Source organism: Octodon degus, unplaced genomic scaffold (genome assembly GCF_000260255.1).
Source record: "Octodon degus isolate 3935 unplaced genomic scaffold, OctDeg1.0 scaffold00109, whole genome shotgun sequence".
In the NCBI taxonomy this organism is placed as follows: domain Eukaryota; kingdom Metazoa; phylum Chordata; class Mammalia; order Rodentia; family Octodontidae; genus Octodon; species Octodon degus.
This window is the reverse complement of record NW_004524685.1, coordinates 6,185,034-6,210,479: the sequence shown is the minus strand read 5'-3', so window position 1 is coordinate 6,210,479 and position 25,446 is coordinate 6,185,034. Positions and strand designations below refer to the sequence as shown.

The window sequence follows — 25,446 nt, the reverse complement described above, 5'->3', positions numbered from 1 at the left end:
ACAAATTATATGTTTTGCACAAATAATATGACACATTTTCAATCAATTTGTTCTGTAGTTCAGCCACAGAAGGCTTTGTTCTTTGTGCAGGAATATGTTCTTACGTGATCATCCGATTCTTCTAGAAAAGCTCTTACGTTCTGATAGGGAACTTGAAACTCATTCATACCACCTTCACCATATAAGACCCAATAAATTATTAATACATTTTCATAAAGGCTGGGGACATATTCTGACCATATTCTTAAGCATTTTACATAACTATGCATATAATGTTACAAATGTATAATAAACTTTATATCTACATTTAAGATGAACTATGACCACCCTTCCTGATCTTAAGCTATCCCTCTTGCATTCCTCGTTTATACTCTATAATTGATCAGATTCTCAACCAACATGTCCTATATTTCTTGAATTAGATTTAATTCTTAGTGTTCACATTTATACCACCAATGAATGTAGATAAATATTTAGATGCTTACTTTATTACTGAAGGAAGTGGGGTAGTTTGGTGTTTTCCAAAGATTAATCAATAAAAGACTGTTACTTTGGGACATACATTCCAGTCACTGGCTGGAGACTTGATTTTGAGTAGGTTTTCATGGTGCTGGCAATGAACCCAGGTCCTTGGGAATGTGGGGCAAACACTGTGTCACTCAATTTACCTACCCATGGTAACGGGCACTACTGTCATCATGCATGACATGTATGAGGAATCACACTAAGGCCCACACTGTCCAGGTTAAGAGTTTATTAACTTACTCTCTACAAAAGTCTAATATACATTTTGTTTTAAAGATATTATAGTTTTTTAACACTAGAAATTATTTCTGGATATTTTATTTTTAATTGATCTTGAAATTTTCAGGCATTCAACAAAATGGAATCATTTATGAACTGTATGTTTAACTTGACATATATCAATTTGATCAAACAGATATAAAACCACATACACTGATCTCATCTTTATCTGTCATAGAAAAATTCAAAGCATTCAAATACTCTAATATTCTATGAAATATTTTAATTTATAAATAGTATGCATTTTAAATCTTTTATATTTAGTGTCAACTTTTATATCATTTGGTTGTCTATCACAAAAGCAAGGTTATGCATACTAAAAAGTACTGACCACACAACAGAATTTTATCTAAAGTGTTCCTTTCTTTGTAGGAAAGCTATTCTGGGCTGGAAGTACAGCTCAGTGTTAAACACGTTCAAGCATGTGCAAGGCCCTGGGTTCAATCTCCACCACTGTGCCACAGTAAGTGGATGGATAAAAGAAACCTATCTGAAATGAATTATATGTAATTGCAAAGAATAATGTTATAAGCAATAAGAATACTAAGATAGTTCCTTTTGAAGTTCAGTATGTTAAGTTTTAATGAAGAAATTATGAATGTCTGAAAAAATGAAGTACACACCTGAGTTGCTGATGAAATTCAAATTAGATTAGCAATGCTGTTGTTATAATCCATGATTTTAGAAAGGTATGTGTCCTGAATTTTAAAACAGTCTTTAGGGGTCAGGGAGATGACTCAGGGAATAAGTACTTCCTTGGAAGGTGCAAGGGCCTGAGTTCAATCCCCAGTTCTGGGGGGAAAAACAACAACAACAACAACAACAACAACAACAGTCTTCCTTTTGCCTAGGCAAGAGAGGAACTGAACCAATTTTGTTTTCTTGGTCTGACCCTAATATCAGGTAGCCCTATTCCCATGAAATTGTTATCCAAACATCATCAAAAAAAAATTACTGGGCCAATATATCACCCAGAAAGCTTAACTGGATGCCAATCTTCTATTACTAAAATCTATGTATATGTAACTATGTTTGAACTAGAAATAAGCACTTGATGACATATTATAACTTTCTTATGTTAAACATTTTTATTACAGCAACATATCTGAGTAGCTGAAACAATGTCACCATACAGATATTGCATGCGAGAGCATGACAATGCAACGCTAACTGCACACTGTGTTGACATTTCAAAGCATATTCTCTGTAACAACATTTGTGTTCATTTACAGGTAGTAAAGCACATGAGGATAATATGAGTCGTGATTCACATTAGCAAATGTTTTGCTTTCAAACTAATCCTCAAACCCAGGATGGTCTACAAAGCCATTAATACTCACATGTTGTAGCACGTACAGTATTTTTGTTTGAAATAAACAGCTCAGGACCAAGAATTGTTAACATTTGAAAGAGAAATATCAGCATCACCTCATTAATTTCCTAATGTAAGTTCCCTTACTGACTTAGGAATTTACTAGCCTACTGAACAATGTCCTTTCCAATATCTTTCAAGTGAGCAGGTGGGGATAAAAGGAAAGCTTTATGGAACTCTTCTTAGATAACATCACCCCATTAATACAGAATGTACCCTGAGCAACATTTTTTCAATATACTGTATACCTATTTATGATAGACCAAAAAAATCAAACCCATCAAAAATGGCAGTAGTCTCACACTATGCATTCCATTTTACAGTACCTATTTTGGGGCTACAATACTGCTACTTGTAGCAATATATCTTACTTTATATGGTTCCAGGGAATTGGTGATATTTTAGACATAGAAACTTCAACCTGGTTCCTAAAAATTTCAGCAGACAAACTAAATTTGGTCCAATAAAGTATTTCGTCTAAATTTTATTCTTGCCCAGCCAAAAGCACAACACACACTTTAAGGAAAAAGAATATTTAAAAGGCAGGATTTCTCTTCTTTTGATTATGTCCTTGCAAAGTTCAAAGGAAAGTCAGAGGAGAATAAGGAGAAGAGAAACAAGTAGTGTGAGGAAAAACATTTCATCATGAATATACTTCCAAATTTTCAATTTATTTCCAAGTTAACTTCAGTCAAAGCATTTAAATAATATCTAAGATTTAGACATTATGGTGCTTGGAAACTTCAATTTCTCCATTTTAAGAGAAAAACAAATATTCAAAAATTAGCAGGTCATAGGATCAAAAGAAATTGTATAGTTATACTTTTTATTGTTTAACTCTTACAATCAAGAAAACAAAGACTCAAATTGTAACTTAGAATTACAAAACATAAAGGAAAGTATTTATGTCACTCTTGAGGTATTTACTTTTTTAAAAAAGAATATACATTTAAGAATGAATCAATGCTTTACAGAAGATTAAATGAAGTTTATGCAAGAATCAATTTTTTGGTTCTTTGACAAGGTTCAGTAATATATAAATTTAGACTTGAGAGGTTTTACATAACATGACTTTGATATGTTAAAGAAACATTTTGATTAACTGATATTAAATTAGCTGAAATTTCAAGTTAGATAACAAAATTCCACACTCAGCTACTCATCTAGTTAAACAGAAAATGAAATCCTTTTCTTGATGACTAGAAGTTGCTATTACCTAATTTTGCATGACTATAACATGAAAACAAAGGGTTTTCTTGATTGCATTTGGTTTCATTTTAATTTTAGGGAGAAGAAACTAGTGGAAATGTTTTGCATATTCAGACCTAACTTGGACACATGATAACATCTGTATCACCTTTGCATCTTACAGATAACAAGAGATATTGAACTATGTACTAGACAAAGGTTCTGAAATGTCATCTGCGTATCTGATCTCATTACAATTCACTTTTACGTATTCAAGCCTAATAAAATGCTAATGAAATAAAGCCTGTTGTTAGTAAAACTGATCAATATGTGAAGTACAATAGTACTTTCAAGCAGTTACGTAAAGGAAATGGTAACTAACATACAAGGCTGGATTACTCAAGGTGAAAACTAATGCATAGCCCCAGACTTTATTTGTGGGTGATGACTTAAAAAGGCTTTTCTTCGACAACTCTAGAAATCATCCCAATCTTAGGTTTAGAAAGAATTTTCTCTTAAGATTTATCAAATCTGTAGGGGTATATTTTCCTCTACCAGAATGAAGATGTATTTTAATTTTAAAAAAGCAAATTACCTTCTAAAACCTCTGATGGGATTAAGTAGCTTCAGTGTTTTTCAAATATGTTAGCTATTTCTTTCTAATGAGACAGAGAGGGGGAGACTGAGACCTCACTACTACTTATGCTGATATGTTTTAATCCTATGAAAAATTTTATAATTAAAACTAAGAAATATTTTATATCTCTAAAATGTTCCTATGGCCTCTAGAGGGGTTGGTTCATTATTATGGTTCATTGTTATGTCCTCTCTTAGTCGCTCAACAGAGAACGGCGCTAGAGCAGCCATAGTCCACTGTCAACTGGGTAGTACATATAAGGAAGGAGCACGTGGCTTTATCTGTAACTTCACCATGTCAAACTACATCAGGAAAAATAGGCAAATGGGAGTAATAAAATTCTAGTGCCAGACTTACGTAACTAGAGAAATGAAACTTGTTCATCAAATAGTTGAGTGGTTCTGTAATTTAAATTTACTTGTGTGTGTGCATGTGTGTGTACATATATATACGAGATAGTATTCTGGAAGAAGGCTTATTCCCACTTTTGGATATTCTCTTTTGTTTTAAATAAAATTTCATTCTTGTACAACTAATGATTGAAAGTCCAAAGCAGAGAGCTGGGCAAATTAAAGCCATTTGGACTTAAGCTAAAGTAAGTAAAGGACCAACAGCAACCCTGGGCTCACACTGCTTACCAGTCATTTTAAACTGTGTCTCTTTCACGGCCAAATCATGACTTAAAAAAATGATTAAAATCACTCCACAAAAGGACTTGTTGATCATTCTTTTACATGTTAATTTCCTGTTATCCCAATGTTGTATTATTCTAAGAAGAATTTATGGAGTCTGAGATGCTACACTAACTTCCTTCACCATGATGCCTGTATCCTTCTTCCACAGAGACAAGGGCAGATTATTTGGAAATGCATGAGCAAGAAAACGTCCCCTGGAATATGGATGTTAGGCCGTCATAAAGAATCAAATAAGTAGCAAGAATTTAGAAAAAATCCAATTATCTTGGACTAACACTCTCTCAGAAAATGGCTTTAAAATCAAAAGATATGTAACTTCCAACTTTTGGTGCCTGCTCTCCAACCAGTGAATTAACACAGGTCAGTTCCCCTGCCTAAGCTCTCCTGCTTTGGGCTACTTCTTGGTTTAGTGGAAACAGCTTTTATGATATTAAAGGAGTACATTCATGAATTCTATAAATAATTGTTATCTACTAGAAAAGCAATTTGAGAAAGAAATTTAAATACATTTCTAAAACGGTGAATACTAGTCTTTCTAGAGAGCTCAATCAATACCGCTATTTATATTTTTATGAAAAACTGAAAGCTCACTCATTGGTTTAAAAAACTGTAAGCAAGAAAAGGAAGTAAATTGCTGTGAAGCTTATTCATGATAACATTAGACAAAATGATTCCGTACATTGATTTTTTAAAAAATCCTTCAGGTGTAACTCAATGGCTAGCAATATGTCATTTGAATCTTCTGCTCACAATCATGTAGATTATTTTCTGTGGTACAATGGTAAACAAATGCAAATTGGCCTCAAGATTATGACTTCATAAGAGTAACGCATTATCCTATAATGTCAACATGAGTTTGAAATGTCAGTCCTTCCATGGGAGAAGTATGTTTAGAAACCTATTCCGCCCATCAAAGATATTTTCCAAATAAAAATGAGTGGCATAAGACAAAAGTAGTATAGAAAGATTCTGTTAGTGCCATATTTTTCTCTTCCTTTGACTCCCAATGAAAAGTAAAAATAAATGTTAATTTATATTTCAATTTTAGCCAACTGGATTGTCTTCCACTTTAGATCATAATATGATCTTACCACATTAAAATGCACATTATTACAGGCAATTATATTTTCACATAGAGGGATTACAATGTTGGAGAATCAGGCTGGAAGTTTTGTAGTACTGTACAGTGTGCTCTAATAACAATAAGCCCGTTTTATATCTAATTCTATCATCAAGGAACATCAGGCTTCTAAAGCTTCTGTGATGTGAATAATAAATAATAAGGTATTATACTATTAATGCTTAAATCAAAAGCTGTGTTGTTTAAAAAATAACACTGTAATGGGATCTTTAATATCAATTCATTTTTATATACTCTGCAGCAAAAATAACATTTCTAGCAGGAAGGAGTCAACTGTAAACCTAGCAAACTGTAGACATTCATTTGTGTAAACAATTTAATGTAGTTTATTACATTTTCAGAAAGGCTAACTCTTATATTCAGTTTTCTGCTAATTCTTTCATATATTATAATAAATATATATGTTATTTGAGTGAATGTGTGTATGTCTTTTCACATATACATGTCATATATACAGAAAACAGCACTTAATGGTCACTTTCTTTTCATTTGCAACTTGAGGAAGTAAATGAGTTACTATTATGCATAACCTACGGCAGTCTTCCCTTTGATTTCATACATGGCCGTATCGGGATGTAAACAAAACATTGGACCGAGTCATTCCAGGTGCACTGTATTTCATGTTGTAGGTGGGGGTTCTCATGAAGAATTGGGTACTTCCTGGTAGTAAATACCTGGAAATAATAATTAAAAATTAGATTGCTACAAACAACCTACTGACATACCTTTCATGAAAAATGCTACTATAACAATGTTATAAGTCATACAAAAAGAGTTCTTCCTAAGATTTTGAGGTGAGATTACAGAACCTCACTTGAATCTGAATAAACATACGATATCAATATCCCAAAACATTCTATATAGTCATTGTACTCAAATGCCATGGGACTGTTGAAGTGGCTCATGTTAATTTAGAATTCACCATCACTCCCTGGAACATGTGAAGCTAGTCAAATATTTTTAAAACAGCTAGCAAGCTACTTTAACAATAATTATCTTTTTCAAGGATATTGGAGGTACTGATTATAGTTTAATAATATTGATGTATTATGAGTATAATCTAAAACAAAAGGATAAAAATTAACATTCATAACTAAATTACAGAATTTTTATATTCTCATGCCATACACTGCTTGTAATTATAGATTACATGTAACCTTGCAGTCAAATGTATTGCAGAATATGTAGTTTCTCCAGATTTTACAAGATAGTCTAGCGCATATACTATATAACATCTCTATCAGGGTCTTGCCAATGAACCATTAATATTTAAACTGCAAAATACATTAAAGCAGAAAGAAGCCAGGGACTATATTCAGTAACCAAGGTCACACCCACATGATTCACTGAGACGCATTCAGAGGTGTGCCATGCTATTCTCCTAGGCCAGTGTTCTCTAACATTTCTGGCACCAGGAAGTGGTTTAATGGAAAACAAATCTTTCCACTTGAGGGGGGAGAGTAGTTGATCCTTCAAAATAGTAAGTTTTGTGCTCCTATATGAACCTAAGGACGTAGCTGATTTGACAGTAACATACTATCCAAGAGAGGGGAGTGACTGCAAACAGGGACAAAGCTTCACTCACTCAACTGCAGTTCTACACCTACTGTGTGTGTTGTGGCTCCTAACAGGCCATGACCCAGAAGTGGTGACCCCTGCCCTGGGAGGCTCTCAGGCCCATTAGACAGGCAAATACACTTAACCACTGCATTCTGCCATTTATCTACTTGACATCCAAACACATCCCCTTTTATAATACTTCATCCCCAAATAACACAAAATCATGATTCTGCCTAACAGGGTATAATTATCTCACATACAACTGAAACACAAAAATCCCTTCCCCAACATCACAACAGTTCCAGGGTTGCTAAAACTTCCAAGTCCAAGTCTTCTCTGAGACTCAAAGCCAACTCTTTAATTGTGAATTCCTGTAAAAGTAAAGAGCAAATCAATCCCAATATCCAATGATAGAGGTTAGACATTCCCATTCTAAAAGGGAGGCCTTGGAAAATAGAAAAGAAGAGGGGCAAAAACTAGCAGGGTAAACATGAGGTCTTGTAGCTTCCTGTCTGCCACCTGGAGCACCTAGCAGTGTAACGTAAGTCCCACAAGGGGCAGGCAGCCCCACGCCTACAGCCCTACTAGCTGCAGACCACGTGGCTTGCACAATCCTGCACTCGCATGCACAGTGTCTCCAAGCACTTTCAGCGTCATTCCTACAAGCTCAAGCACTACCCTTTCAGGGCCTCCATGCCAGGTTTCCAAGGCCTTTCTCTGAAGTTGCAGTGAAAGCCTGCATGACCCCACAACTGTTACTCTCTGCTTGCCTATAAAGCTAGCATCACATCATGATGCCATAGTCTTGCACCAGGTGAAGCGACAGCCCGGGTCCATAGCTACAATGGCCTCGGGGTGCACAGCCGGCTGCACAGCGAAACAACGGAAACCAAGCCTCTAGGCAACTCTTCTCAAGCAGAGGACCCAGGGAGACTCTTAAGTGTAAACTTTACACTTCTGCACCCTTGAGCTTGATAGACTGGCTCATACTGATTTTTGAGATGCTATCTTTCTTCTTGTTCTACAAAGTACTGTTATTTATTTATTTATTTATTTATTTATTTTGCTATTAATCTCTTTTACAAACACACCTCCAGGGCCCGGGGAGATAGCTCAGTACAATAAGTGCTTGCCTGGTAAGCGCTGGGTCAAGTTCAATCCCTGGTACTGCAAAAACAAACAAACAAGCAAAATGATCTTCCTGTGGTCCAACTTTGTAAGTGGATATTTAGGGGACCAGCATTTAAGCTTTTAAAATTTTTCTCCTTTGCTTCTTGCCCCTGGATCACACTATAAATTTGGGTGAAAGCATTCAGTATTACCCATGCCACAGCTTTAATGTTGGGCTTCCTTGAAATTTTCTCCATGAAATCAATTAGGTTATCCTTAAATTCAGCCTGCTACTGTTTCAAGACATGGGATGAATGTAGAGCAATTTCTTATCATAGAATAGCATGAATGGTTTGTAATTTAACTCCCAAAGAATCCTCATTTCTAACTGAAACCTCATGAGTCTGACCACATTTCTATCACCTTTCCAATCTATCTATGACCAGAATCACCCACCAAACTCGGCTTACAACATTCTAGTACTTCTCTAGCCTGCATTTCAAAATCTTTCCAAAATGCTCCTATAAGCCCATTACAGGCATAGTTTAATTTGGCTCAGGGTTTCAGTTGATTCAGTCCATGGGTGGCTGCCTCCTCCATGGCAGAAGGGCAGAGTCAAGCAAAGGGCATGGCTATGGGACTCCACGCCTGGCCAGATCAACATGCCTCCATGATGCACCCAAACACACCCAGAAGTGTATTACTCAGACTCTGAGTGGCTCCTAAGCCAATAAATTTAATATTATTAATACTATTTAATTTTTTGTTAATTTTAATGAGAAAGAAATAGCAATGAGACAGTTTCAAATCAGGTTAGTAGGACAGTTACAATAATTAATACATTGCATATTGTTGTCTTTGTTGCACTTGTTCAGAGGACAAGAGACAGACATGATCTCTTATCTAAACAATATTAGTACAAATCTTTCTTCTCAGTGAACTAAGAGAAAGTAGCTGTATATCTGTCATAATTATTTTGTATATACATACATATTTTTTCAGTACAAAATCGTCCTTCATTTATATCCCCTCTTTTTGCCATATTAATATGTTGAGCTATAAAAGGCTCAAGTCAACAACTTCTGAGAATTGCCAGTTCTGCTGATAACCCACTACTATTATGGACTATTGGACTATATTGGGTTATTTTGCTGAGTTCAAGTGCCTGCAATATTTGAACTGTTATCAAGTATGAAAAGGTCCTTTAAAAACTTCTTCAAATACAGCTTCTTTAACAGCAATGGAACACCCATCTCTAACAAAATAATACTATTAATTTTAACCACCAGAAACTTCATGTCAATTCAGGATAGATCTGCCAAACAATGTGTCTTTTTTTAATTTAACTTTGGGAATTAAAAACAATAAATCAGAAACTGTACAGCAGATTTATCTCTTTTCCTATAAAAGCCCTTGACTGGCATTGTGCAAATCTAAAGCTACATGTCTAGGGAGAAATTGTTAAGGAAATCCACATGAACAAATATAAATAAATAATAATATTTAAACTGTAAATCCTAGAGAGAATAGGACATGCTATAAAATCAGGACCAAAATAGCTATGACAGTCTCCAATAGAAAATTTATCAATAGAATGAGACTGGTAATGTACAATGATTTTCAAAAAATAAACAATGGTAGAATATCAAAAGATTTTTCTTCAGTTCATTAAAATTCTCAAGTATCCTGGCCTGTCATGCTTGCCCTGCTGAAGGGTGGTACTGAGATGGTGACTGAGACTGGGCATGGTGGAACACACCTGTAATCCCAGCCCTTGGGAGGCTGAAAACAGGAGAATCACTACAAGTCCAATCTACATAATGAGACCATAGACCCTGTCCTAAATACAGAAAAAAAAATCCTCAAGTATCATAAATTCATAAATATATGATAAAAGTGAGGTCCAAGAACTTATTCGCTACTCTTCTGTGAAACACTGCTGATAAGCATGGTACCACTTTGTCAATGGAGAATTGTATTCATAGCTGTTTTATATGAATTCTGTAGAAAGAAAATTAATGTATTATAATAAAACTACATACAACATTCAGATTAAAATAGAAGAATTTTCCATAATATCCATAAACATTTCATCATGAATTATCAAATAATATACACTGAACCGATTACCTAATATCACAAACTATAAATAATCGCTCACATCATTAAGTTAATAGAGCAGTAAGGTAATATACAACAAACTAAATTAAATCAAAATTCCATAATGGATGATGAATAATGAAACAATTGATTTCTCACATCACAGACTACATAAATTATATTTTAATATCACCTGGGTAATTTATATGGATTAATTATTATGTCAAGAGCTGGTAGAGTCACGATGATTAATTTGATACCTTTTGTTGTGAAAAGGCTTACCTTCCTATCAATGGTAAAAGTGAAAAATAAACTAAGGTTGTTTGATTAAAGCCCCCACCATCTGGGTTAGATGGAAGTTGTTCTTTCTTTTGACAATGTGTTCTGACACTCTGGTAATTATGGAGGAAACAGAAACTTCTATCACCTTTCTCACAAAGAATTTCCAAGCAACTGGGACTACTGACATTTTAGTAACATTAATATACACTTTTGAGTTAAAGATCTCCATTTAACAGAAAAATAAAAACCACATAGTCTAGAACTGCAGCTAACTTATGTATTAAATATTTCTATAGTGCTTTCTGTGGGCCTCACAAATATTAACTCATTTAATTTCTCAGAGCATCTCCATACAGTAGATGTTATTTGCTGCACTTACAGATGAATGAGCTTCCTGAGGCATAAAGCAGTCCAATGCCTGTCCTACAGTCATGTAACTCCTAAGTAAAAAGCAGAACTCTGTCTACAGAGCTGCACTGCAGCATGAGGCTCCACGCTACTATTCTGTTGCCATGACAATTTCATATAATTGTTACTGTATGTGAATCACAATTTTAAAACTAATGGGTTCAATTATTATGTACTTTTTCAGAAATATGAAGTATAAAACAGAGAAGTATTTTATAGGCCACAAACTTAAACTTTTTAATGGAAGCAGAAAAGTTAAAATGAAACTTTTTTAAGACTTAAAGAAAAAGTGCAATATGAACTATAAAAGCATATGAAATTACTCTGAAGAACTCTGCTTACCTGACGCAGGTGCTATGGGCTATTTTAAAGCATTACAGAGAAATACAATGGATTGTTTGCCTTAATATCTCCATTAATATCTCTTGGGAGATCTCACACTAGCTGAACATCAAAGATTATTTTTGAAATGTTCTTTACAATGGAGTTCAATAATACAATTTGATTTTTTTAAGCAGGAAGACTATCTCAAGGAAGTGAATTTAAAGACTATGCCTGATACGTTTGCATAAAGGCCCAAAAATGTGAAAAGCTTATGTGAAACTTTGTATTTATTCTAGTTTATTTCTTATATGCAAAAACAACTCAAAGCTAACTCATGCCAAGAAGAAATGCCTCAAATTGCCCTATTTCCATCTGCATCAGACGCACGGCCTCACTCATCGCTAAGACAAGCTGTGTGCGTCTCCACACGGTCAGGAGCCACACACGTCTAAATTCCTGATCCATGGCTGACCATGAAAGCTCTCTACAACATGTGGCATTTCAAGAGTGGTAGCACACTGCCCTTGAAAATATAAGCTATACACACCTGTTATGATCTTCCTAGAATAGGACCAGGAGCCCTGACGCCCTATAATAAACTCAGTTTCTTGGCTTCAGAAATGCAGGGTAAAGAAAGGGCATCAGAGTATTTGTCCACTGAATTAAAAAATAATAATTTGAATTGCAGTATTATGTAACATGACACCATGTTTTATTATTAAATATACAATCTGATGAATTAAGAACATGCACAGGTCTGCATGACCATCATCACTCATTCCAAACTTTGATCATCCAATTAAACACTAAATTCCTACCTTTCCATCCTAGGCTGCGATGAAGCTTGGCCATGCAGCACTTGACTAGCACAATCGAAGCCCTAGGTTCAATCCTCAGTGCCCCACACACACATTATTCCCCCTCTTTCCCCTGTTAATACCCCTTCTATTTCCTATATCTTTGAATTTGCCTAACTACATGCCTAAGGAAAATGGAACTGTAGTGTTGTCTTTTTGTGTCTCATGTAACTTAACATTTTTTGGTAATTCATGCTATGTCACCTATCAGATTTCATTTTGCTTTATAGGTGAATAATATCCTATGGTACGTGTTCACCATTTTTGTTTATCCACTCACTTGTTGCCGAACACTGCCTTGCTTCTACATTTTGGCTGCTGTCAAATGTGCTGCTGTGAACACAGGCATGCCGTCTTTGCCTTCAGTTCTCCAGGATATAGACCTAGCAGTGTAATTCTCAGGCGACATGGGAAACCTATATTTAACTTTGTGAGAAGCTGCCGAACAATTGGTTATACAGCTGCCACACCACTACATCCACCAGCAATACTCACAGCTTCCAATTTTAGATCCTTGCCAACATTTACTGTCGTGCACTTCTTAAAATCATAAGCATGTATTCTGTTTTGTGATTTTGACTTTGATTTGGAGGGAACAGAATAAGCCCTGGTTTCCAGTTCTACCTCTGTTGTATGCTGTCAGTGTGGACTCTGATAAACCACACATTCTCTTTATACCTCAGTTCGCTCAGCTGTGGAAAATGTTTAGTATTTGCTTCTATGCTTCTTTGCACAGTATGCAGCCAATGAATACTGCACATGAATGAAACAGTATTTGTAACTCTATCGCTAGCAAGAGCATCCCTATTCTAAGACAGATGAGGCTATTTTCACATAAAGCCAAAATGGTAGCATGTGTGTTTACCTCCTCAGCTGTTAAACTTTTTAAATGGTAAACATAAGCATCATATATATTAATACTCGTAAGATTGATTATAAAGTGATCACCATGACCAAAGTTAAGTAACTGAACATTCACAGCATTTTCGAGTCCTGTATTAGAGCACCCTTCCTCCTCATGAGTTTAAACCATTATCTTTACCTTTACTTCCTTATTTACCCCTCAGGTATGTATGCCTTAAACATCAAATTTTAATTTTGACTATATTAAAGTAAATAGACAAATTGCATATTCCATCTCTCTTCTTATGCTCCACTTTATGCTCAAGAGGTATTCATGTGCTATATGGAGACAGATTTGTTCAGTATTAATGTTACACTCCATTATAATACCATAATACTCTAATATATGTATATTAGAGAAAATGTCTCCATTCATCTATGAATATTTGGATAGTTTCCAAACTTCAGGAATGTGAGTAAATTCTACTATGATCATTCTAACAAAAATACTGATGCTGACACCCACACACTGCTAAGAATTTACCTGGAGTAGAATAGTTGAAAAGAGTATGTTTAAGTATGTAAAGCTGGAATGTTTGTAACAAAGCCCGGTTTCCACTGTCACAAGTAGTGTAAGCAAGTTCCGGCCAACTCTTGGCATGCATGACTAGATATGCACTGTTTTTGTGACACTGTACTTCTCTGACCATCTCAGTTAGTTTAGATACTCTTTAAATATTTATTGATATATTTTTCAAATACTTTGTTTATATTAGTGGTCTGGGTTATCTGATAGAAATTTATACACATGCTTATATAATATGTACAATTTTTTTTTTATATTGTATGAGTTGCAAATCCTTTCCTCCATCCTGTGGCTTGTTTTTTTCCTGTTTAATAGGGTATTCTACAGGACATATGTTCTTAATTTTAATGTAACCAAATCTATTCATCTTTTCACTTATGGTTAAGCATTTTAATACTATTATTATAACTACTGCACATTTGAAATAATGAAACTAGTCTCCTGTATGCAGAAACACTTAGTTTTTTATGTGCATTTACTCAGCTCATTAGGAAATGGTTTTGGTTTATGTAATGGATAAAAACAAGTTTTCTTTAACTATCATTATTTAGCAGCCTAATTATTCTATCACTATTTATTTAAACAAACTTTTTTTGCCCATTTTTTAAATTAAAAAAAGTGGATCTTCTCTTGTCATAAATCTAGTTGGCAAATAGGCCTATTTTGATTTATAGTTTTTGAAAACAGTTCCATTAGTTCATTTGTCTATCCCTTTACCCATTTTACATTATCTTAACTATCTTTATCTTTCTTAAAACACAGAAGTTAGCACACAAAAGCTAGTGGAACCTCCCACTTCATGGGTCTATTTCAAGATTATCTTACCTATTCTGTTTTCTTTGTTTTGGTGTATTATGAATGCAAAAACAAGAATTGGTCAAATGTTTCCCCTACCAAAATGTTTATAAAATAAACATTTGTTGGAAATTATAGTAAGATTACATTGAATTCATAGATGCGTGGAACTATTTGAGAACAACTGACACAGTCACAATGATGATAACTCTCATGATGTTTAAATAGGAATTCAACAATGACTGTCATATTGTGCACTGTTGTCCCTAAATTAGTTGTCTGGATTGCCAGAAATAACCATGTAAGATTGGTCCAAAAATTAACAAGGAGAAAATAAACTTAAGCATTAACTGTTTCTTTCAGTGGACCAGCAGAAATCAGCAGTTCAATTATCCTAGTTATCCTTTGTATATGCATACATGCTTCTTTTCTCCTTCCTTCTTTCTTTCTTTCTTCTTTTCCCTCATCCATGCCATTTCTTCCCTGGAACAATTTCTTTCCCTTTCACAATATCCACTATACCTTTCAGGTCCCACTTACTCTTTCCGAGCACTTATCACCAGTCCAGAACTTTGACCCTCTAAGGTCAGGAATATCTCTTCTGATCATCAGAGTCTGGACTATGTCTCCTGAACACCAGGAGGAAAAACGTGAGAAAGGGCTAAGCCAACGAGTAACTTCTTCCTCCAGAGTAACCAGGAAGACTCGTCCTATTTGCTTATCCACAAGAGCCACAACAACTACAGCAGAATTATGTTATAAAATATGGACTTGTAAGAATGACATTAAAGAGTCTGAATGAATTCCTTGCTAGACTAGGGCTTAACATTTTCCTGATCATGCTCCAAACATATTACCCTTAAAAAGAAGGCTCTTCATTTATACAATATAAGATCTATTTTCTATACGCTCTAAGATCTAAAACTTCCTATCATTCTTTTAAATCAACTATGAACATCAGAAACTTGTTCAATAATTTGCTTCAGTCAAATCAATAGACTATGTACATTTGACATATACAAATTTAAATATTAATGGCCACCTTTGCCTCTACCATTGTTGTGATCAACCATTTACTAATTGCAAAAGAGTTAAGAGGTTAAAGGCCCTGCAAAAGTACAATAATGGAATCTAAGACAAAAAATTAAAAATTTTTGTACAGTACGTCTGGCCAAAAGCGATCTGAGCCACTTTGCTGTGATAGGACCCTTCTACAGGAAATGATGTTATTATCTTCTTTGGGATGTTTTAACGAACAGACTTCTAGCTGCTTCAAAAAGAGAATTCAAGCTTTGTTGGTTCCCTTTTCCTTATTGCTTACCAACTATTATTTAACTTTTTTCTATCATCTAATTTTTCAAAGCCATAGTCTACTTTCTTCTACCTTGAGGAGTACAATTTACACATGACAAAACAAAAGTTACTTATTCATCTTTGTTTATAAAAGGAACCAGGATTTTTTTGAAAAAGCAAAAATGTGCTTATTTACTCTGCATTATTCTTGCAGTTTAAAAATATTGTTTTCAGGGAAGTGCTTATTCCACTGAGCCATCTCCCTGGCCCCTAAAATATTGTTTTCAGACTTTGGGAAAACTACCTATTTTAACTGGGTAACATTAATAAAACTCAATTTTGAAATAAAACTTGACAAAAAAAATTCACCTCTTCCAGATTGGTTTGGTGATGAAGGTAGCAGAGGCATACTGCACAATAAAATTAAAGCAAAGGCATCTTCTTGACTGTAGGAGGCTCAAGGATAAATGTTGAAATATCCCTAGTGGGGAACAAAAGCTAAGTTTATTACCACAGTTTTGGATGTGCTTACTGAATTTTAAATATATAAATTGAATTAGCTCATTGTCATCTACATTATTTTTGTCATTTTCCAGTTTGTGATTGCTGTCCTCATTCAATTTCTAAAAGGTAAAGTTTGCTCTAATTGAACATAGTTTGTAGATCATAATCAAAAAGAGACACTCAGCTTCAGATTGTGCTGAGGCATTGAGTTATATCAAGCTCACAGAGGCTAGAGAACGTGAACAAGTACCTGGAGTTACCCCAGTCAGGACCAAGGCCCGAGAGGGACCCTCTGGTGTCTGTTGTGTATTTGTAAACCACTAGCAGGCACTGTTTACACAGCTCAACCAGGCGCTGGCAACACTGGAGCTGCAAAGGAGTCACCACCTCCGGGCTTTTAGTGAATATGCTCTCCCACGAGGATCTGTTGGCATGGAAACAGACAGGACTTCATGTTTGCTGTTAGAAATGGCAACTAGCTGTATCACTTACCTAGCAACAAACTGATAAAGGAAGATGGAAATGGTCTCACATATCTGTAGTCACTATGGATGATTGAAAAGTATATAACACATGCAGATTATTTTACCTTAACACAAATAATGTACTGCAACTCAATGTGTGACCACTGTGTACTAGGAGAATATTGGATTAATCCTGTGATTATGGCCATTCCTTTTGAAACACTCTCAGATGTAACTGGGCCCAAGATAATCCTGGAGCACTGTTTTGTGCTCTAGAAGTCATGTTTTCTCAGTAGGCAGTGTGTTCTTCCCTTCAAAGAGTCTTATTTATCCCACACAAGGCAGTAGTACACACTTCCTCCATAAACCTTACTCGTATGCATGTGTGTGTGGAGGGGGTGCACTAACAATTCCTAAGTTTACCATCATGACTGAAATGAGAAAGCACCTCTCCCCCAGAGTGTAAGACGAGGGATGACAAGGGAGGGAGCGAAAAGCAGAGACAGGCACACACGGGGAGAGAGCAAGAGTGAGCGAGAGAGCAACAGGGAGACAGAGACTGAGACTGAGACTGAGACACAGTGACAGAGAGACAGAGGGATAGAGAGACAGACACAGACACAGAGACAGAGACACAGACAAAGACATTGCGACAGAGAGAAACAGAGACAGAAGGGTAGAAAGACAGACAAAAAGAGAAACAATGAGAATGAATGAATGAATGAATGAATGAATGAATGAATGAATGAATATGAATGAGTGGACATAAGGCTTATTCTTTAGTGTAAATGAAACTCTTTAAGCTTCAAAGGGCAAACTGTTTCCACTTGGCTCAAGTCTCATTTTACATACACCAACTCATGTACTCCTCAGAGAAAAGAGAATGTTTTCAGAAATAAAAAAAAATTAAGAAAATATTTTTCTGGAAAAAAAAGTCCAATAAGTCAAAAGCTCCACTTTCAAACTATGTGCATATTTGATATATTTGAATTTTCTAAAATGCTTTAGACACACAGCAAGGTATTTTTTTTCCTAGAAACAATAGTATTCACTTTCTCGGGAGAAACACAATCCCCAAAAGACAGCATGTCACTAGTGAACGACAGGCTTTCTGAAGGAGTAAGATTCAAATGAGTTAATTGAAAGGAACTAATTTTCTTCTGTGTTATGAGCTATTCGGGACTAAATACAATATTATCTTAACAAAGGAGTAAAATTTATTTTCACTCAGTAAATAGTGTTAAATTAACTTGATATAAGATATAAAATATAAGCTATCACTAAACATAAGAACTAGATATTATATGTTTCCCTAATATAGATTTAAAATCAATTTAAACTACTCTGACAAAAAGTTAATGAGGTAATATGTTTATAATTAATATACCATAATCAAGAAGGCCCTAAATGCCCGAGTTCAACAAATAACCACTTTAAATAAATGGAAATAACACATACAGAAAAGCCCTGTGTCTTGCGTGTCTGCAGAGCACTGTGCTAATTTCCCCCACGGGAATCCTGAGGGTGTCAAAAAGCATCCCTCTGTATTTATTTTTATACTTTGGAGCTTTTGATTAGATCTCCTATCAGTTCACTTAAATCATGGAAATTTTATTAACCTGGTGTCTAGAGAGAGAAAAAAGAATAAATAAAATGGAATATGGAATATAGTAAGTGGAAATATCGTCGTTTGCCCTAACACCTCCATTTGTGAGTTATAATACGACCTGCTTTGGCTACTCAGTCTCTCAATCCTTCTTAAATCTTTAAAATAAATATATGAATGAAGATCCTATGCATAGATTCACCCAAGGCAAAGAAGCCACATTCTACTGTATTAACACACATCTGGTGGCAGTATAGCAGACCCAACATGAAGAGAGAAGGCAGAGAATGAAAGAGCCCTGCTTCTGCTGGTGCTGGGCTAATGAAGCCCCCTCTGCATGATGAAACCTACACGAGGACATCAGCACTTGTGTCCCCAGCAACAGGCTGTCACCAGGAAGAGACAAATGGAGGGAAAATGGCTTTGAAATATATAGTACAGTATCTCAATGCCAATACAACACAATTTTTTTTTAACAAGGAGAAAGAAGATAAAAAGTGAAATTAGGTGGACTATTGATTTTATTAAAGAACCTCACAATGTAGAAGGGACACACTTTTAGGATACTTGAAAAATAATGGGTTTGTTTTTTCTGGAACAGAGTTCACACAGAGTCCTGAGAGCAAAGACTGAAGAAATAAAAAATAATCAACATATGACAGAACCTTCTATCTATAGGTAGGAAACTGAGATTGTAATGATAAGGGAAATCCCCATATTCTAGGAATGACTGTAATAGTAAGATACATACGGGAGACACAAATGCTTAGATATCTTTTCATTTTACTTGGCTCTTCTTCTACCAAGCCCTTCTCTTGCTTGAAATTCTATCATATTTTCTCTGTGCCCCTTTTTGAAATGATTACATTTATGGATATCGTTTTTGTGTAATAATATCACAGCATATTGATTAAGAGCATGAATGCTGGAATCAAGACTGACCACACTCAAATCTCTGTTCTAGGTGCTTAGCACCTACCTGCATGCTGGATTCCTTATCCATAAGAGGGAGTCAGGATACCTTCTGACTCAAAGTGATGTTATGAGGATTAAACCACTTAACACATATATACAATGCCGGACGCAAAATATTCAACTTAGTATCACTGCTAAGTTTCTGAAGAAGTCAACAACTGCATCAGAATTAACTTCCTATTTCCAAAAACATCTAACACAGTAACAAGTATCTGAAAACATTACAGGAGCCATGGTAGGAATAAGACACCAAAACTAATAGGGCTTAGTAAATAACTAAAAAACAACAATACAAGAAAAAAATGTAAAAGCCTCAGAAATATCCTAAGCCTGTATGACTAGAAAAACAATACCAGGATGAAGGGAGACCATTTTTGAATTAAAGGACATTAGTTTTAGATATCTGAAGGACAGAATGACAATGTCTCACTGCAGCTCTTGCAGCACTGGAAAATTTGAGAGGAAACAGAGTCCAGCTGTAATTTTAAAAGTCTGCTACATAAAGGAAACAGCCACATAACTTGAAAGATGCTGATTTATAATTAAAAGTTTTCATTAATTAAGAATACGATTTCTCCACTGAATTTAAATTAGTTATAAGGTGTTGTGCTCATATTAATCATCTTATCTAAATCAGCTTAATTGATATAAATTACAGTTGAGTACTAACAATTACATGTAGTAAAAATTACATGTAGTAAAATATGCATATTTTAAAATATTATTAAAGAAATTCAACCTTTTTGGGGTTATCTATACAGCTAAATACTAAAATATTTAAAGTTACAATAACAAAAGATGACTTGGAACTTACCCTGAATCACAGAAACAATTCCATAGTCCTTGGCCATGACTCCAGAGTAAGCGATTAAAAACTCGGTTGAAAATCTTATACAAGTTTACTTCTTCAACATCAGGTACCTTCCAGATACGTGGAAGAACTGAACGAATACTTGTTCTGACTATGTCCAAAACCTAGAAGAAAAAGCAAAGTACTTAAAATCTATGTATATGTGTGTAAAAGGTTCAAAGATAAACATACACACACATATATGCACACATACACACACACACACACTTATACACAGAGGGATTGAACAAAAGTGTAGAATAAAATGTCTAGAAATAAAAGCCATGTACTTATGAAACTCTGGTATATGTCAGAAGTGACAAGTTACACCACAGAAGAGCAAAGTGCCCCAAACTGGAGATTAAAAAAACAGAGTCTTTATAAAAAAATGGAGGCTGAATCCTTATTTTATTCAATTTAATGAAAGTAAATTCCAGTGGGATGAATGTCTTATGTGTTAAAATAATAAACCATTAACTTTTTTAATGGAAAATATGGATAAATATCCTTTAGAACTTGATTTAGAAAAAGCTTACTGAAATCACAAAAAGTATGGACCATTAAAGATTAATAGATTTTGATTATGTTAAAATTAAGAAATTCTGAGAGTGATCGATGATGTAGAGTGTGCCTAAGGAGAGTCAGATGGAGAGAAAACATTCTCTCAGGCTTTCACAGAGAGCACATTGGCCAAGCAATGGCCGTGACTCATCCACATGGCTGACACTGACAAAGGTTCTACAATCTGAGGTACAGGATCTCAGGATAAATCCTGAGGAGATTTCACTGACCTTACCAGACCCAAAAGCTACAACTCTTGTTGCATAGGTCCTGCTTCACCTTGGTCTTAACCATCCAGCAGAAAAGTATAAAAATGAAGTATAAGAAGTAAAGCCATGGTGTTATGTTGAGCTGTAGGCGACTCAGGTCAACAATTTCTGACACTGCCAGTCAAGCGGAAAACCCAATACTATTATGGCCTACTGAACTCTTTTAGAATATTTTGCTGAGCTTACATACCTATAATATTTAAATGATGGAACTAAACAAAAAAAGGGGATACAGATGAATGTCCATTTTGTATCTGTGTATTCAAAGTGGTTTGGATAGATATATAGTTGCATTCTCTTAATGAATAGAGGGATTTATTCTAATGGTGTTTGTAAATAGGATATCCAGTCTGCATCTTGTACAGCAATTAACCACTAGGAAGAATGTATGCAATGTGTTAATTACTGAAACTATCCTACCAATTTGGTTTTAAACTGTCTCATTGCTATTTGTTTCTCAATAAAATTATGGGAAAAAATAAAATTAAATTAAGAAATTCTGTTTATCAAAAAGACTTTAAAGAAAATACAACACCACCTTACAAACAAGGAGAATATATGCAAAACATGTACAACCAACTAAAGATTAACATTGGGAATATCTAAGAGAATTCCTAGATTATTATTAATAGAAAGATCTTAAGGGAAACAACCAAAAAATTATAGACACTTCACAAAAGAGGAAATGATGGTGTCCACTAAACATAAAGAAAAAGCAAGCCTATACATTAAGATACCATTTCACACCCATCTAAACGACAAAAAACAAAGGTATACTGCCAAGCACTGGAGAAGATATGGATCTACAGGGTCTCTTAGATGTTTCTGCTGTGATTACAAAATAGCACTCCCTCTGGAAAGCTATGTGACAGTATCTCCTGAATCTGAAAATCCATACAGCCCGCCTCCCAGCAACTTTATTCCTGAGGGAGTCTCTCCATAGTCACAACAGGCAACATGTACAGGAGTGTTCATGCTGCTGTTAGAAACAATCTGACTATAAGATCAACAGTTGGATAAAGAGTGGTGTACTCATTCCTTGGATTATAAAGTAATCAGAATGAACAAAAGATGGCCCATAACACAGATTTTGGCTACATGCAAGCAATTACATAGAGTATGATGCTCTTTGATAGAAATGAAAGAGCTAAATTAAAACACTATTTTGGTGAAAATTTAAAAATATACTAAAGAAACCCAGGAACTGGTAAATGCGGAATTCAAAGAAATAGTTCTCTGAGACTGAAGACCCAGCAGAGACTATTAGATTGGATACATATAGCCTATTATCAGGATCTTAGCTTTCAAGTGTTGGGTTCACAGATGGTATAATAATGTTTAAAGGCACTAAATAAAAGTAGGGCACAATAAAATAAAAAATAAAAGATAAAAAGTAGAGCATGCACAGACCAATAGGAAGAGACTCATGAAATGAGGACTAGGTGATCTGGACAGCTGAAATCAAGAAAGTCCTGGAAAAGTACAGAAAGCATCATGGGAAAAGCTACTCTGTCTCCATAATATGCATTGGATTCACATGCAATACAAGTATTTCTAGAAAAACTCTCAAAAAAGTCAAACATCTAGGGCCAATGAGATAGCTCAGCGGACTAAGCACCTGCTTTGGCAAGCACCGGTACCAGGGTTCGATCCTGGTCCTGCATTCCACACTGGCTCCTCCCGCAGGGCACACTGAGCCCAGGACCAAGTTCAGGGCATGTGAGTCTGGGGGCGTGGTGGCCAATGCCTGTAATCCCTGTGCTGGGTAGGCTGAAAAGAGGATCATTATGAATCTGAACTACCTAGTGAGACCCTGTACCAAATACATAAAATGAAAAAAAAAAAATCAATTATCAACAAATATAGTTATGTTAATTTTAGCCCACAAAAATTGAGTACTTTAAATCTATTTAATTGTGGTAACTGTCTCTGATTATGAGAATGAAATATTAAAACAAAAAAAGACTCTCGACCATGAAGGCTTGTAGGAAGACATAATTTCAACACGAACATAAATGAAGAATTGGAAACAGATGAAAAAATATCTTTCTCTTTAAAGCATCAACACTAGAGCTGGGGAGATAGCCCAGTAGAATAAGCACTTTCCTGGCAAGCGCAGGGTCCTGAGTTCAATCCCTGGTACTGCAAAAAAAACAAAAAACAAACAAACAAAAATCAACACTAAAGACTTGGTATTAATTACACTCTGGCCAAGGAACATTTAGAATAAATGTGTATTTAGAAACCTGATAAAAAGATTTCAAAATGACTTTTACTGTTTATTTATTTACTTAATAATTTTATTGAGAAACAAATAGCAATGAGACAGTTTCAAAACTGATTACTAGCACGGTTTCAATAATTAATACATTGCATATTGTTGTCTTAGTGGTTATTCATTGTACAAGATGCAGACATGATATCCTGTCCACAAACAGTGCAAGAACAAATCTTTCTATTCATTGCATTAAGAGAATGTAGCTGTGTATCTATCCTACTTATTTTGAGTATACAGATGTAAAGTGGTCATTCATTTGTATACCCTTTTTTTGTTTAGTTTGTCAGAGAAGGCTATTCCATTGTCATTTAAATATTGTAGGTGTGTGAATTCAGCAAAATATTCCAATATAGTCCAGTAGTCCATAATAGTAGTGAGTTTTCCATAAGACTGGCAAAGTCAGAAGTTGTTGACTTGAGCCTTTTACAGCTCAGCATATTAATATGGCTTTACTTTTATACTTCGCTTTTATTCTTTTCTGCTAGCAGGTTAAAACCAAGATAAAGCAAGACCTATATAACAAGAAATGTAACTTTTGTATCTGATAAGGTCAGCCAAATCCCCTCAGGATTTATCCTAAAACCCTGTACTGCAGTTTGTAGATCCTTTGTCAGTGTCAGCCATGTATTTTCCTGTAGGAATTGAAAACGTCATATCATAGTGATATATGTGCACCTAGGTTTATAGGAGCACAATTTGTGATAGCCAAATCTTGGAAACAACCAAGATGCCTGCCACCTGAATGGATGAAAAAGATGTGGTATTTTTATACACAATGGAGTATTACTCAGCTATAAGGAATGATAAACTCGAAGCCTTTATATTTAAGTGGATGCCACTTGAAGATATACTCATAAGTGATATAAACCAGTCCCACATATGTAAATATTGTATAGTCTCCTGAGTATAAGAACTCAAAAGAAGAAATAAAAATAGAAAAGTATAACACAATTAAAAGGAAAGCGAGAACTTGAGGATTATACAATGAAGAGAGGGCAAGGAGAAAAGCTAGGAAACATGACAGGGGCAAAGCCTTACATTTATATGCACAACATGGGTAAGGCAATGATCCTGAGAATCTTCAGCAAGTTTTCAAAACTAGCAGTTAATTGGTAGGAATCTCACCCTGACTGACTTATATATGCTGATACCTGTGAACTAAGCAACTGCACTGAAGATAGCAATGTGTAATAGTAGGGTGGGTCTTGGAATGCCTGTCATTCTGTTCCTCTAAATATGTACTGCTTGTCATAACATATCAATTACATATCCTGTACTGTGTCTCAAGTAAATGTTTGTTTTAAAGAAAAAAGGTAATAAATGAAAACAAGAGACAACATAAAAAAGTCACAGGACTGTTCTGCTACAATGCTGTTATATGGTTAGATTTCTAAATTTCTGTGTAAAAATATGTAATTGTTTATTCCTATTTTTAAAGATATTTTTAAATTTTTTTCTACATATTCTGTAGGGACTTAAGTTTAACATATCTATACTTGATGGAAAATACTTGTTCCATGTTACATCTAAGATGTTTGATATTTAGAGAGTGAGGTTATTCCCAACTGCCTAGGTTGTAGGGTAATAACAACAAGCTTCTCTTCTGTAGGGTTAACAACCTACATTTGTAGACCAAAAATTAGAGAAAAAGAAGGGCTGTAAGGACAGCCAACATTTTGGCCCTAGCCTTCCAAGGTCAATTAAGACTCAGGACATATGAGAACCTGCACTGTAACATTATGTAACTCAGTTGCGTCCCAAATTTTCTGATCAAGGAGATTATGGGGCCACAGAGGAAAGTGACCGATGATGTAGACTGTGCCTAAGGAGTGTCACATGGAGAGAAAACATTCTCTCAGGGCTTCACAGAGAGCAGATTGGTCAAACAATGGCTGTGACTCATCTACATGCTGACTTCTGTTTAGAAGAATACAGAAACAGTTG

General features: G+C 35.1%; 1 protein-coding gene across 2 annotated transcripts in view; it reads right to left on the bottom strand.

The window, feature by feature from the left end:
* Window positions 1-6,139: 6,139 nt before the first annotated feature.
* Ttll7 (tubulin tyrosine ligase like 7) overlaps window positions 6,140-25,446 on the bottom strand; it is a 125,115-nt gene continuing 105,808 nt past the window's right edge. Inside the window, exons 19-22 of one of the 2 annotated variants that reach the window (XR_002822816.1) lie at window positions 20,359-20,519; window positions 16,750-16,923; window positions 16,365-16,476; window positions 6,426-6,511 (exon numbers count right to left, since the gene is read on the bottom strand). Coding sequence is in view for 1 of the 2 variants with exons in the window: in XM_004639300.3 (XP_004639357.1) it covers window positions 6,391-6,511; window positions 16,750-16,923; window positions 20,359-20,519 (456 nt within the window). In the remaining variant the exon portion in view is untranslated. Of the gene's footprint in view, window positions 6,512-16,364; window positions 16,477-16,749; window positions 16,924-20,358; window positions 20,520-25,446 lie in introns of both variants that reach the window. The other variant, XM_004639300.3, reaches the window with a different exon arrangement.